This window comes from Desmodus rotundus, chromosome 4, assembly GCF_022682495.2.
Source record: "Desmodus rotundus isolate HL8 chromosome 4, HLdesRot8A.1, whole genome shotgun sequence".
Lineage (NCBI taxonomy): Eukaryota > Metazoa > Chordata > Mammalia > Chiroptera > Phyllostomidae > Desmodus > Desmodus rotundus.
The window spans coordinates 101,314,195-101,329,394 of record NC_071390.1 but is presented as its reverse complement, the minus strand read 5'-3'; the positions used below and the strand labels follow the sequence as shown (position 1 = coordinate 101,329,394).

Genomic DNA, 15,200 nt, shown 5'->3' with positions numbered 1-15,200 from the left:
CTCAATAAATGTTAGCTTTCTTACCACATGGAAATTGAAATCAACTGGATTCGTTGTTTTCCTTTTTTATCAAAAAGTTTTATTAGTCAACTGAAATTAAGTACAAGAAATGCTTCAGTTAAAACGGAAATCATTTCTATAAACTTTCAATGGGCCTAAACAGGGAATTGTAAATAGGAATCTGCAGCGTATAATATGTAATCTGACCTGCAGCATTCATCCCCGGGAACGCTGTAATTGGGATATAATTTTTGATGCGTTTTTGAGAACATTTCCTGCTTCTGTCACATAATTTGTTTCCAGCATGTTGGAAATGCTCTTCTCATGGCCTTTGGGTTTAGCATGTAAAGCTAATTCATCATTTACCAACTTTGAGATGTAAAATTAAAAAATGCTTCTTTTCTGTCATTGATGTAGTAAAAATTACATCATTGACTGATCCGATTTAATAGGATTTTTTTTCCTTTTGATGCAACTCGGTGCGTTTGAATGGTAAAGCAATCTAAGCCTTTCCAGACTGGTCATCTGGAAACGCCGTGCGACTGTAAAAACCACTGGCCAGTGAGAACGGTGCCCTCGAGGGTTCAGAACGCCCTTCCAGAACCGCTTCAGTCACATATGGAGTTACGGTGGAGGGGTTACGTTCTGCTCTTTGGAGTGTTGATCCCACCACCAAGTGTAGAAATGGATTTCTTATCTGTTTCCCTCACTTGGAAGTAGATGTTTGTGCGGCACACGCGGGGGTTTGGACAGGCCACTTTTTTGTTTATAATTTTATCCATTGATTCAAAAGCTTCACCTTCGCTTTCTTGGTATTACTTGTCTGTGCCTTCATTTTCTTTGCTCCCCCATCTTCATTCCTATGAATACACTGCCTTCTTGGTTTATGGCTATAGATCATCTTTGATTTACATCCCCTGAGCCTCTGCAGAAGCCACACCCATATGTGGAACCACGAAGCAAATTGTCTTCTGAAAATCACATGTGAAGGGCTCTCAGTGGGTGCTTTCACCCCAGTCAATGCAGAGTCCTCTCTAACTTACACTTATGATGCCTTTAGCTCTGCTCAGAACACTCTTGCTCTGCCCACCTCCACCTTCTAACCCTATTCCATAGTGAGCGGAAACCTGATTTTATGCCATTTCCCTGGAACAGCCTTCAGTCTCCTCGGAATTGGTTCCGTTCCCTGCTGCACTCTCCCACAGCCCTCCTCATGAGCCCTTTCATAACCTGTATCACAATGTATTGTAATTCTTTGTTTAATTGGACATCCAGCGTACCGAAAAAGAAAAACACGAAAAAACTGTATGATACCAACCTATTCTATTTCTAGCACCAATCCAAGTTCCTGGAAGACAACAAATATTTATTAAATGAACAATCATTACCTTTTTTTCTTTTTCCTTTCAACTGTTTCTTATTTTCACTGAACGGTGTAACTTCTTCCTGCACCATGCACGTGCTCATCACGTCTTCTGTGTATATACAATGACACAGAATTTCCAAAACATGAGAATCTCTTCCTGTCCCGGGTTTTTCTTAATGAAAAGGAAGTATCTTTCATGCTTTCAGTCAGAGATACGTTTGTATACACGTGTAAGTAAATGGTTATCATGTGCACAGGACAAGGGCGGGGGTTACAGCTGCATTTTCACTGTTGTCTCCCAGCCCCTAGCACCCTGAATTCAGAATATCGCTGGTACTCCGTAAACACTTACCGAACAAAGTAATGAATGATAGAAATATGGCCACATTCACTTTATATATCCACATAGACTTTATTAACATATACATATGAGGCCTGTCCAGAAAGTATCTGTCTATGAAATATGAAAAATAGAGACATTTATTGAAGAAGATACAAGAAACATTGTGCATAGGACAATGATGCCTCAGTCCCTTGCAAAGTAAGCACCTTGGGACCTCACACAGTTCTCCTAATCGCCATCAGCTGCCCCCTTTGTATCTCCTGAATCTCATCGACAGTCTGAAATCTTTTCCATTTCAATGGTGATTCAGTTTTGGAAAAAGCCAGAAGTTGCAGGGAGCCAAGTCTAGGCTGCAGAGGGGCTGAGTCACCTAGGTAATTTGATGTTTCACCGAAAGCTCTGTAGGAGAAGGCATGCATGTGCGGGCATATTGTTGTGATGAAGCTGCCAATCACCAGTTACCCATAGCTGCGGCCTTCTGAATCATCTGAATAGTTTCCGTGGAGAAATGTTAAAGCTTCACACAAAATCTGATGCAGATTCATTGCTCTACTCACTCAGTCATTTTGAATGCCATGGCCACACAGTACACATGCTCACTCAACAGCATCCACTGCCCCCGCTGATGAGTACAGGGCAGTCCTCCTTGTTCATGCACATGCATTCCAGTCCACTCTCCTTGGCTGCCAGGTCACACTGATGGCTTGCAAACTGTTCTCATTATGTTAACAATGGCTGGACTTTTTTCGGACAGACCTTGTAATATAATTATATACCAAGTTTTGTGTTTGAAAATGATCACAACTAAAAACAGAACTTTCTGTGCTTGAATGATAAATAGTAAAGTCAAATTCATTTACCTCAAGTATCTTCTCAAAGTATTTATCCCCATTTATGATTTACCCTGTGAAAATTTTTATTTCCAAACCAGCTGATTTATGCAGCCAAGAGTATACTTAAGACACTGTGGCTTTTTTTCCTACTTTAATTCTGTATTCATTTTCACTGTTTGTGGAATGGGAATTATAAACACTGACTTTTATTTCCACTTCTTGTAGCATTATCCTTTACTATGTTTAACTCATGAATGCCTTCCAGCAGTTGCTTTTCCACTTAAAAGTTATAAAAATTCTTTGAGATTTCACAGTTCTAATTTATTAAAAAGAGAATTAAAATATCACTCATAGTTGTCCATCAAATGGCTCTAATTTGCACAAATACATCAGCCTTTCAGGAAACCGTCTTTCCCACCCACTTTCTATGAGAACTGAATCTAGCCTTTATTTTCATTAGTGGATTATCTAGCCACTTTCTGTTAAAACACTGAAAAAACATTTTTAAACCACAGTTAATACAAGCAACTGCCTTTATTTATAATTTTACTATGATCTTTATGTCCTGTTGTCAAAATGAAATAAACCAATAATTGTTTTCTTATGACAAAAGAGTCTAGGGAGTCCAAAATTCACTTAACCTCTAGCTGCTTCAATTTCCTCATCTATTAGATGCAAATAGTAATATCTGCCCTAACTCCTGGGAGGTTTGTGAGGCATAAATGAGATGAAAGAAGGGACTTAGCCAAGTCAAAACTGCTTCTATGAATACAAAGGTCTTGTTGTGTGAGATCTTGCACACTTGATTCATTGGTGTCTATGGCTTTCAGACTTGATTCAGTAGAAAGAAGTATTATCTTGTTAGTCATACTTATTTTGCTTCTCATGTGGAACTAGACTGTGAATGACTGAAGTGTCGTTCTACAATATTTTGGGTCCTCTTCTTTATGTCTCATCATGTTTTAATTTTTCCTTGGATATTAATAATTATAGATGTTAAAGAAACTCAAGTATATATCAGTTTCTTCAATAAGCTAATTTATTATTTCCTTATCTTTCCTAAGCTTTTTATTTTCTTCCTAAAGTTTTGTTTTTAAATTTTGATCCTTGACTTCCACCTTGCTTAAAATATTCTTTTGGAGATTTGTTCATTCACCATATATGTATGTATCAAGTATATAATACTATGGGCCAAGCACTGAATAAAAATAGACACTGAGCCCTGGCTGCTATGTGTTTTGCACATTGATGTTTCTCTCCCTCTGTTTCTGCATCCCTTCCCCTCTCTCTAGAAATGAATAAATAAAATCTTTAATAAAATGATTCAGTGCTCTCCATCCATAAAGAAAAGAACAGACACTGAGTCGGACTGTCTCATGGATGGACACACAAAGAATAGGCAGGAAACATAAATAAATGCATTGTTACACAGACAGCTACGCTGCCCAGTGCAATGTGTGTATGAGGGTCGTGTGCCTAGGTTGGTTGGTTGGTGGAGGGTTATTTGAGGCAAAGCCACTTCAGCCAAGATCTGAAGAAAGAGGAGGTGCCAGCCATAGACAGAGGTGACAGGGGGAAAGAATCAAGGGATGGGGACAGGGACTCTATGTACGGAAGCCTGAGGCCTTATCTCTCTCTAAATGGGGCTGATGAGCAGCTTCCTAAATCCAGAACAAGGGAACAGACCCCAGGAGCTGCTTGAGCGCTCTTGCGGATGTGACAACCGAGGCGATCCCCAAAGGAGATACTTCCTCCTTGTGGCCATTTCTGTTTTCTTGACAGTCTCAAAAAACTCACTGTTCTCCCTTTATGTTCACGGGTTGGAGACCTGAAAGGAGCTTGCAAATGCTGGCCTTTTGCGGGCCTGATTATAGGGAAAAAGCAGCATTCTCAACTGTCCCACACTCTTTCCCACTTGGCCCTATCTACTCATTTATAACACTTTTGCTCTCGAAATGTGGCCAGACTCTATGAAATGTGGAGGGAATACAGTGCCTCTTAGAAAACCAGATTCTATCTCAAGATTTTCTCTCAGACCTCACATGTATCCCTGTCACCCACAAGTCATTCATCATCCTGTAACTTTCCGGCGACTCTGTTACAATGAAATAAGTGTAAAGCCCGAAAAAACGTGCTGGCCACGGCTGTGACAGTGCTTCACGAGGAAGACCAGCTGACCTGCTGCGCGGCTGTTTCCAGCTCAGCATCATTAACCCTTGGCTTCATCTGTTGAACCCTGACTTTCTGAAGAGTGAAAGGGTCAGGGAGCTGCCACTAAATGATAGCCACTGACATTAATAAATTCCAGAAATAGGGAAAACCACAATTCCAGATCCCCAAGTTACAACTTATTGCTTTAGAATACAATTTTAGCAGTATATGAAGGGAAAGGTCTGTATTTATATATTCTTATTTATTTCAGAGACTATAGTAGTCCTTACGTATTTTGCATTCAAAGTAAACCCATGTTTTTAGAAAATGCATTGTTTATATGGGAAATTGTTCACATCTTAACAGCTGACAGACTGATACACTGTCTTAGGGAGCCCAGTTAAGCCCATTAGTCATGGGGTCCCCCTGAGTGCCCCTGTTGATAATGGCTCTCTGTATGTTTGTGTGTTTCCTATTTCCATAATTTGTGGAATAATCTCTCATGGGTTTCATTTTAGGGGGACCCTGGATCATCTGCTGCTGGAATTAAGGTAACTCTAGCCTTGCAAGAGTTGGTACCCCAGGAGATACAGTTTTGATTTTCACTAGACTCTGCTTTCTCTTCCCTTTTACCGACTTTGAGGGTTATGACTCTGTTCCTGTTCTCTTGCAACAATCAGCTTCCAAACACAATAGGAAGTAGCTGCTGGAAATTTGATAAAGGCTTAAATAAGAGGTCTTGCCTACTCTTCCCTTTCTGATTGGTTTTTATGGAAATGTGGATTATTATGTGAGCTTTAGGTATATTCATAGCAAAAATAAATTTTTTGCTGTGTCTAATGCGATGTAGAGTAACAGAATAAAGTAAATAAAATATATGTAATCAAGGAGGCTGGACCATCTCTGTGAGAGTGTCCAGAGACCTAAGGGTTTTGGAAAATTCTTGTGAGACTACCCTTTTCATCTTTGGCTTTCTTTGGCCAGGGAGAACCTGGAGAATCTGGTCGTCCAGGGCAAAAGGTAACATCTTTATTCTAGTGTGGTCTTTGCACTGTCTCATCTGTGTAACAAGAAAACAATTATTGCAAAATGATGTTGTTTCCTGCTTTGCATGCTGAGTGTTGTTGATTGCTGTGTGTTTTCAAAGGGATGGTGCTGACCATAACAAAAGTGAAGACCCACTCTGTGCATGTAAAAGGATGCTACGAACTAAAATCTGCCTATGAGCTGTTTGAGACTAACAAAGCTCGGTTGGGTTGGAATGCAACAACGTATCTTGCATGTTTAAAGACCTCTGCATGCTTCCATCTTTCATGAGAAGAAATGAATACTTACCAAATGGTCTCAATAGGGAGGATGGGCAGTTCTTTTACAATTATATTCCTTTTCTTTCACTTAAAATACTTCCCTACTGATAATTTTTCTGCAAATGACATCTATATGTGCAGTGAATATTTAGTCATACAAAGAGGTTTGTTCAGAAAGTGAAATTTAATTACAGACACCAGCCAAACCACTTTAACTGATCTATAGATACATATGCAAATTTATTTTTATTGTTGTGTTTCACTTCAGTGATAAATTGGAGGACATGCAGTGCACATGTTTAGACCCGTGCTCCCCTTGGAGTCCGAGGCAGGAAACAACTGCTCTCGCTGCAGCCTCCGGATGTCCATGCCCGGTGCAGTCGGATTTGAGGCCGCAGATGTATTGTAGCTAACAGACCAATGTGAATTCCGCACTAGGTCAAATCTCTGAAGATCATGACCCTGCCTTTGTCCAGCAGTAGCTGATGTTTTAGGGGGCGGAAATGAATAGAAACATAGACTTTACCTCATTAGTGCACAGGGAAAGAGAGAATCAATTCCCTTGTCATAGTTTGGAACCATAAAACATGATAAAATATAGTACCCACATTCTCGAAGTCATTGCAAAGATCATTGCTTTGTTCGAACACTTGGGATTAAAGTAATTTTGAGGTCTTTCACATTCTTTAAATATTTCTCTGATTTAAAAATAGCCTTTCTTCTTGAAACTAACAATCTAAGAATAACAAATCATCGGGACCAGTTTCAGGCAAAGTTGAGACTTTTCCAAAGAGCACAGCAGAACGCTGAAAATTTTGCTCTTTAATTCCTAAGATTTCCTACTGATTCCTTACTTGAAAACTTGAAATTAGTGACATCATCCTACCAGAAATCCATGGTCTGCTTTGGTTTGAAAAAACAACTAATCTCAGATGATCTAATTTCAGGTCCCTTAGTAAAAATGAAAGGCTGAATTTAAGCTGCTTTTCAATTCTGGGTTACTCTACAAGAAATGTCTGCAAGACTGTCGTGTCTTTTTAAAAAACAAAACAAATCTGCTCTAATCTCATATAGTCCCACTGTTTTTAGAGTGGAGGGTCCAAATTGATTCTCAATTGCTTAATAAAACATTGCCTTATCATAATTATTTGGAAATATACTTTAGATTCATTTCTGGAAGTTTGTAGGTTTACACATGGAAACCTTGCATTTCTTTCATATTTTATTGAACACCTGTTTTAAATTATACTGCGAAAAACTTAGAACCAGTGTGAATAGACATGCACCCTGAAATGAGTGGCATCTTTTCCGTTAATATTTAGGGCAGATTCTACCCTCTGAAGCAGTCTCACTGTCCCACAATATTTGTGACTTTCTTTGTCTAATATCTGGGTTTGGCAATACTTACCCAACGTTGATTTAAAAGTAGATCATGTCCATGCTTGCTTGCTTGCTTACGTTACAGAATGGCAAACAGAAGTGACTACAAAATCAATTCAACAGATCTTTCCTGACAGTTTTCTCACCATTGCAAAACTGTGTTGTGGGGTCACTGGCACTTAAGCTCTTGCGTTAGGGACATTCCCAGAAAAGTAGAGGATGAAAATCCTATTGATCAGTTTCCACTGCCCGGTACTCTACAGTATGAAAGTTTGTTCTTTAGAGTACCATTCGTAATGTAGGAATGATTTCATTATAGGTTTTCTTCTTTTACAGACTCAGCAGTAGAGTGTATGATTAATACATGAGTTACAGTGTGTATATATGTTTGTAAAGTGTGTAGATGTATAAAAAATATTTTTTTCCACCACATAATTCTTCCCTTCCTAACTTCTTAAGTCTTTTAAAATATTCATCTTTTAAAATATTTTAAATTTTAAAATATTTTTTTAAATTTTAAATGGTAAAACTACTCGGTCCCCATTGGAAGGGGCCCTCACAGTTGAACTGTAGCTAGGAGGACAGTACACCATCGCAGGGACATAGGAGGGCAGCAGCGTTCCGGCTTTGGCAGCCAAGTCCCCTCCCATGGAGGGTAAAGAGTGGGAGGGAAAGGAAAGCGGAAGTATCAGCTATCTGTGTGAAGTTTAATCTACTTGGATAAGTATCCTTCAAATGGATGGAAAACTACTTCTTAATTATGACCCAGATCTGACCATGGACCCTGTATAACTAAAAACTCAACTCAGAGAAGCGCCTGAACCAAGGAGTAGGCAAGAATGGAGGAATTAACTGGCTTACTATTAATTGGAAGATATCCTTCATGGTATAAAGATAGAAATTTTACATGGGAAGAAATATCTTCTTAAAAATGTCAAGAGATAGATGTTCCACAAAGGATAACATGAAATATTTTATAAGATTTTATTATATCACCTTTCAAGTAAACATAAATTTGGAAATGTCAAACTTATAAAAATATGACTGAAATACTAACTCCTGAAACACTTGTTCATGCATAAGCACGTTTATAACCTCTATAGGCATGTACACACATACACACACGCATAGTATAGTGCAAGGAACCACTATTATAAATGATCAAAGCCTCTGTAAGTATTCGCTCCGCATCACAAAGAGTTTCATAATGCCTCATACATCTTCCTCACCGTTAGGAAACGTGGTTGTGTGTCTGTGTACGCATGTGTATGTCTTGCTTCAAATCAGTCACGTGATCTTTCTAATTTGGTCAGATGGGAGGGTGTGGTGAGAACTCCTGCCGGGGAAGGGTTACGGCCTATGTTTCAAATAGGATGTTCTGAGTGTTAGGGGACTTTTTTAAAACAATGCAAAACTATAGATTTGACACCTCTACATTTACTTTTTTATGATTGTATATCTACTACAATTTAGTATTTTCCAGAGCCTAATACTTTTTTAAAAGTAAAAGAGAATCCTCAATAAAATATAAATGCAATCCCTTTTGACTAAATCTCCCTAAATTGACTGATTGAAGGGAAAAATGGGAAGAAAAAAAGAAAATCAAAGGTATAATGTTTTATCTGTATGAAGTTTAATTTACTTGGACAAATTTTTTTGAAAGAAATATCAAATTCTTAGTGATCATCCTTTCTTCTCTGGTTTAATCTCATCTCAGTGTTACTGTTTACAGTGCCAACTTTCACTGACAGTTCCAGACAGAATTGCTTTTCTTTTGCATTCCTGAAGCACCCTTGACCCAAACCATCAGGAAAGTCATTGTCCTTTCTGTGTCTAACCATACAGCTTAATGAACAGCATATGAAGCCACTTAGGGATAATTAATACTAGAGCAAGATGTGACTCTCCATAATTTGGAAGAAATAATGTTAAACAATGAAATGTGTGGTTGTCTGCAGTTTGATTTTCTTTGAAATGAAGGTTGTTAGAGCATTTAGATCAAAAGAGGTGCCGCCCTCTACCACTTCCGTGGTTAGTTTGATGCTCTTACCTCTTCCAGTGTAGCTGTTGTCCCGCTGACTGACCATTGTGAGAACGTGGAACCCTTTTACCTTCCAATGTTACTTCCACAAATAGCCACCTCAGTCCAACACAGGACGGACTTTCCTCCAGTGATTCCATTATGCTTCTTTAGTGGAATTCAGGAGGTTTTCTAAGTAATGTAACCTCTTCTCAGTATACTTTGTACTTCAAATAATGTAGACCATTCTGTGAAAATGAGAAGGTTTATCATGACTCCAGTGTGCTCACCCAGAATGTACCACTTAATCTCCAACCTGGATTCAGGAACAGCTGCATGGAACCATTAGCCCTAAATTGCTAGGCAGGTTTACCCAGACTCAACAATTGTCAGAAATATGGGCTGGAGTTAAGTGTAGTATTAACCATGCATTTATCTTCTCATCATTCAGGAATGGAAAAGAAACCTTACCGTACTTTTAAGTGAGCACGACTTTTAATGTATATTGTTTTGATGTAACCATCTGTTCATACAGCCAACTCTTGATTATCTAAGGTAAGAGAGCACTGGACTAAGAGGCATTATTGAGATTCACACATAATCCTTATTTCAGCAAAGAGCTTCAGCCTCCCCCAGCAAATCATCTACCAGGAAGTAATAAAATATGAAGGTTTATTCTCCTTTTACTTCTCTTTCTTGCCTTCTGGTAGAAATGCCAATAAACAGTCAACCGGCAAGAAAAGGGAAAATCCTCAAAAATCTGCAAAATGGTCAACCAATTCCTGAATCAAGAGTTGACTGAACTGTATAATCTCACCAAACTTCTTAAAACAAGACAGTATATATAGAGATGGCAAGTATTCAGCTAGGAGAATTTGCCACGCTTTCTCCAGAGACTGTGTCTGAGTGAATGTCATTCTATAATGTTGTGTGATTTTCCTGTGTAGGGTGAACCAGGGCTTCCTGGGCTTCCTGGACTTCCGGGGATAAAGGTAAATACTGCATTGACAGTCTTGGCTTCATAGAACTGTAATTGTGAGAGTCACAAAAACCACAGGAAGACAAGGGGGAAAAATGAAAACTAAAAATGTAACTCTCTTCCTTAAATACTCACTAGCTATCTCAACCAATTAAATTTTTGCATTAAAAATTAAGCACAGGTATTTTTTAAAGTTTTCCATTGCTATCTGGATTATATATTATGCTATGTAACCTAATATGCCCCTTAATTAAGTAAATATAAAAACTACTTCATTTGAAGTCATAGGAATTCTTTAAAGTCTAGAATGTCTACCTTAACATTTACTTTTAGTCTTAAGATCTTATCAGATTTTTAGTAGAATCAGAGTCTTCACATCCCCATAAATCTAACATTTAGGCAGCTGTTTTTATGATTCAGCCCTTATAATAATCCCCCTAAAATGTTTTGCACTTCCACTTTCTGTCAATAGTTCCAACTGGAAAGTGTAAATCATGTTACTAAACTATTTTGAGCCATATACTATTCCCATAAACTTTTTATGTATCTTTTGAAACAATTGCTTATGGCTTAGTTTCAAGCATTGTTTTACATATATTTAAACCATCTAAAAATGTGAAGAAATATTTTTTAATTGTGTAACATTTTTCACATGGCAACTGAGAAGACTTAGAATTTCTGCTACCTTAGCTGTAGTTACTCCTTTAAAATCAGCTTCTTATTTTCTAGTTCTTTTCTAAATTCCAGAACTGTTTGATAGGGTAATATAAGGCAAGTAGATTTTTCCTTACATTGTTTTCACCTCACGGAGTTTTGAATTTATCCCCAGTATGCATTAGATGGTCCTACAATCAGTATTCCTAGTTTCAGTGTGAGGTTGTGTACACTGTTTTATGGAGGTTGTGTTTAAAGTACATTACAGAAAATGATTTGATTTTAGAATAAATATGTCGAATTATTGGGTTCTCAGACATATGGTATCATATATAATATTTTATGAGTGCATTGTATACAATTAATGTAATAACAGACATGAAAGCTATGTCTTCCAGGTCGGCACTCAGAAATTTTGGTCCTGCTTTTTGTTTGACGGTTTTGGGTTGGTCGGGCAGAAGTTCGGATGCGTGTTTTTACAGTATGATTAGGCCTTGGCTTCTTCAGTGTAAAAACACACTGTGTGACAATAGTTTCCTAAAAAAGCCAAAGTTATTTCCTTATCATTTGTTAAGTAGCAAAAAATGACTTCATAAGTTAATATGTGACTTCATATTATAGAGTAATGTGTGGCAGTTCCTTATTAATTCCCACACATTTTTAAAAAGCTTTTAAAAAATGACTGGAAGATCATAGAATTTTACAACAAATTTAAAAAGTCATATTCAGCATTAATTATAAAGGACCTTGTAGCATTATACTTAGAGGAAGGCATTTAAAAGGAGGGGCCTTTGGGAAGGATCCAGGCAGGGTTTGCTGTAGCACGTGCCTGTAGGTGGACGGGCTGGGCTGCCCAGGCAAAGTCAGTGCTGTGTGACAATACGGTTGTCCCTTCTCCTGGGCGAGGGGCGCTTTCTTGTTGAGAGAGGATATATAGGGTGAAGGTGTTGAGTGTTTTTCTTTCTAAAACAAGCAAACAATTTCAATTACTACTATTTCGTTATCGGTACCTTTTAGTTATTTTATGCCCTCCACCATGAAAAATATCCTCCACCATGAAAATAGTTTTGTCTGTGGACTAATCTGAATGTTTCAAACTCTTTCAAATTAGGAAAGAGGTTGGTGATTTGCCTGCCGCCTCCAGCAAATGCGTTTATCCCTAAGGTTATCCCTATAACTGCCAGACAAATGTTGTCAAGATCATAGAACTGATATCTTTGTTTTTGTAACCTGGATATTGATTACAATGAAAAGATGATAATGACAAAAACCTTTTCTGTGTAATTACCAACTACTGCTAGGTAACTATCTAATACTTTATTTAAATTACAGATTCTATTTTTGGATGAATAAGCTTTGTCTTCTCTATTCAGGATGTGAATGATAATGCTTTCCTTATAATGTAGCAGATTTTCAGTATATGTAAGCAAATTTGTAAAAGAGTTTAAGAACACATCATAGTCATTAGTTCTCACTTAATATTTATAAATGTAGAGTTGAAAGTTTGTAATTTTATGATATAGCTTCATTAAGTTGGGATGTTTTTATTTCTTTAATACACCTGCTTTTATTAGGTAGCTAACCACAGGAGACTTAATCATGATTTCATAGTTTGAAAGAATAACAGTATTTAAAAGGTGAAACCATCATGTGTGCATCCAGAAAGTATGGTAGAAAGAGCCTCCCTGGACTTGTGCATTTGTTTATGCTTTGGAAATACTTCTGTCGCTATTCCTTGCCTTCTTATCTGCTGACACTACAGAGCGCATGCAAATGCCATCCGTTATTTCCAAGACCTTGAGGAAATCAGCCATGACATGCCAGGGAAGCTTTGATTTGCCACCTGTTGTACTCGGGGAATGGTTGGAAACTTAATGAGCATCCAAATGCCTTCCACGCAGCTCTCAGGAAATGAGCAAAGTGCCTAAATACAGACAGCAGACTCATCTATCACCTCAGAGTCCCACTCAGAGAAAAGTGCTAATACCTTAGGCATACATAATAAAAGTCACTACGAACAGGCATAACTTAATTTCAAATTACTCTTAAGCTTCCTGCACAAATATTGGAAAGTCCTCTCACCATGTGGAAGACATTTGGAATTCCTATTTCATGCATTCATGGTTCATAGAGTGTCGCGATGTTCAACTGGGAAAATTAAATTATGCACAATGTACCATGCAGACATTGATCTTCTGGAATAAGATTTGAGCTCAGAAAATTATTTTTATAAACAAGCCTGCAAATATATTTTTCAAGGGCAAAACTTGCAGCTAGCTTTTCTGGTATCACCTAAAAGAGTAAGATTCAAAGTTCCAGTTAAAAAGAATTTGTTTTTCTCTCCACAGTTATTTTGAAAAATGTAAATACATTACTTAGCCCTGTTATTGTGACTGCGTGACCCTGGTAATGAAGGAGCACATACAGAGCAGGCAACCAGAGCCCTGACTGCAGAGCCCACTCACCAGCATGCAGATCCCGGTCCTGCCCCCGCCCACCAGTTCGTGAATCTGTATCAGCACGTTTTCTTATAAAATGAGAATCATCATTGGACAGAACTCAGGGGGTTGTTGTGAGGAAGAAATGAATTAATATATGTGTAGCTTCTAAAATATTGCCATATATTAAACGCTGTATAAACTTTAGCTATTGTTATTTCTTCCTCTTAGAGCAGCTCGGAATATTAGAAACATTGGTTGCATACCTGTTCTATACCCTGTCTTTCCTCATGTGAGTAATTTTAACCTAAAGAGCATAAAGCCAGGTCAACGGATGTAAATTCTGCGAACTCCTTTTCAGTGATAAGTGAATGTTATCTTTAAGAGCGGTCAGATAACCAATTTCTCTCAAAACAGGACATCACACTACTCCCCTTTTCCTGTCACTGACGTCTGTTCTAGGAACAAAAGATGGGGACATAATGTTCTGGGCATAAGACATGGCACTAAGTTCTTCCTGATGCTGTTCACATGAAAAGCAAAAGGAAAACTTGACCATTTAATGAAGAAATTCTCTAGGCCTCAGTCGTGGTGTTGCCCAGCCCAAGACATTTTTTACAAGTTTTGATTTTCAAAGCTTGCTTTTCTCCTTGCAACATAGACTACCAGTTTATCTCATTTTCAGAAAATAAATTGAAAAAATATATCATACAGTAAAATTAATACAGTAGATATACATACCACAGTAAAAATTACATCAAATTACTTAGATGGCTAAGAAGTTTTTGTTGTATTTTCCCTCAAAGCTTGATATTTTTGCTCTGGCTTCCCCATTAGTGAAAATTTGACATTTAGATCAAGAACTTGAGGACTGAGAAATTATGAGACAGTAACTAACTCTCTATACCACATTACATGAAATCATCTTGGACACTAAATCATATAACATCTAACTTTTACGGGTGGTGGGAACGTTTGCTTTGGCATCCTTGGGGTTGACCATGGTGCTCAGTAATCTACCAGAAGTTTATGTGCTAAATCTGCCGGAGACGAGGGTCCTTCCTCAGAAACATCAAATCGCATTTTAAAAATAGCAGAGGAAAGTTTGGGGAAGTACATAGGGAATGAAATGAATTCCTAAAAGAAAAAAAAAAAAAGGAAGAGATACTGGTTAAAAGGATAACATTGTGTTATTGTTTCTTATAATTATTCCCTGCTCATACGAAGTGTGTCTGAGCAGTTGAATAATTTAAAAACCCAATTAGGAAACTCATACAACCAGAAATCAGAGATTTTTAGAAGCCAGAATAAAACCTCCAGTAAATACACCAAATGTGCTTTCATGATGTAATCCTGTTAAGAAAAAAAGTCAGAAAGGTATGTTTTCTCGGTTTTAAATAAACCTGCTATGGTAGTTCATTTCCATCATAGCCACCAAGATGTTTTAATTTATACTCAAATTTGATCCTTAAGGAAAATTAAGTGTTTTGGGGATAGGCTCTACTTTCTCATTTTCTTCCCCTCAATAATTTTACAAATCAATCATTACCGAAGCTGGCTGCCTGGAGGTTCTTATTACAACAAATGTTCTTGCTGTAAATCCTCAAAAGTAGGCATCATGCTGACTTGAATTCTAATTAGCCTTTAAGCGAAAAGAATATTGTGTGGCTAATGCATTCAGTGTCAAGTCACATTAATCAAAATTGTTGGTGATGCTTTTTACACCCAG

At 37.7% G+C, this 15,200-nt stretch overlaps 1 protein-coding gene across 1 annotated transcript in view; it reads left to right on the top strand.

Moving 5' to 3' along the window:
• LOC112321425 (collagen alpha-1(XXV) chain) overlaps positions 1-15,200 on the top strand; it is a 62,440-nt gene that overhangs the window by 26,342 nt on the left and 20,898 nt on the right. The window contains exons 7-8 of the mRNA XM_053923467.1: positions 5,212-5,244; positions 5,678-5,713. Of these exons, the coding sequence (XP_053779442.1) occupies positions 5,212-5,244; positions 5,678-5,713 (69 nt within the window). The remainder of the gene's footprint in view (positions 1-5,211; positions 5,245-5,677; positions 5,714-15,200) is intronic.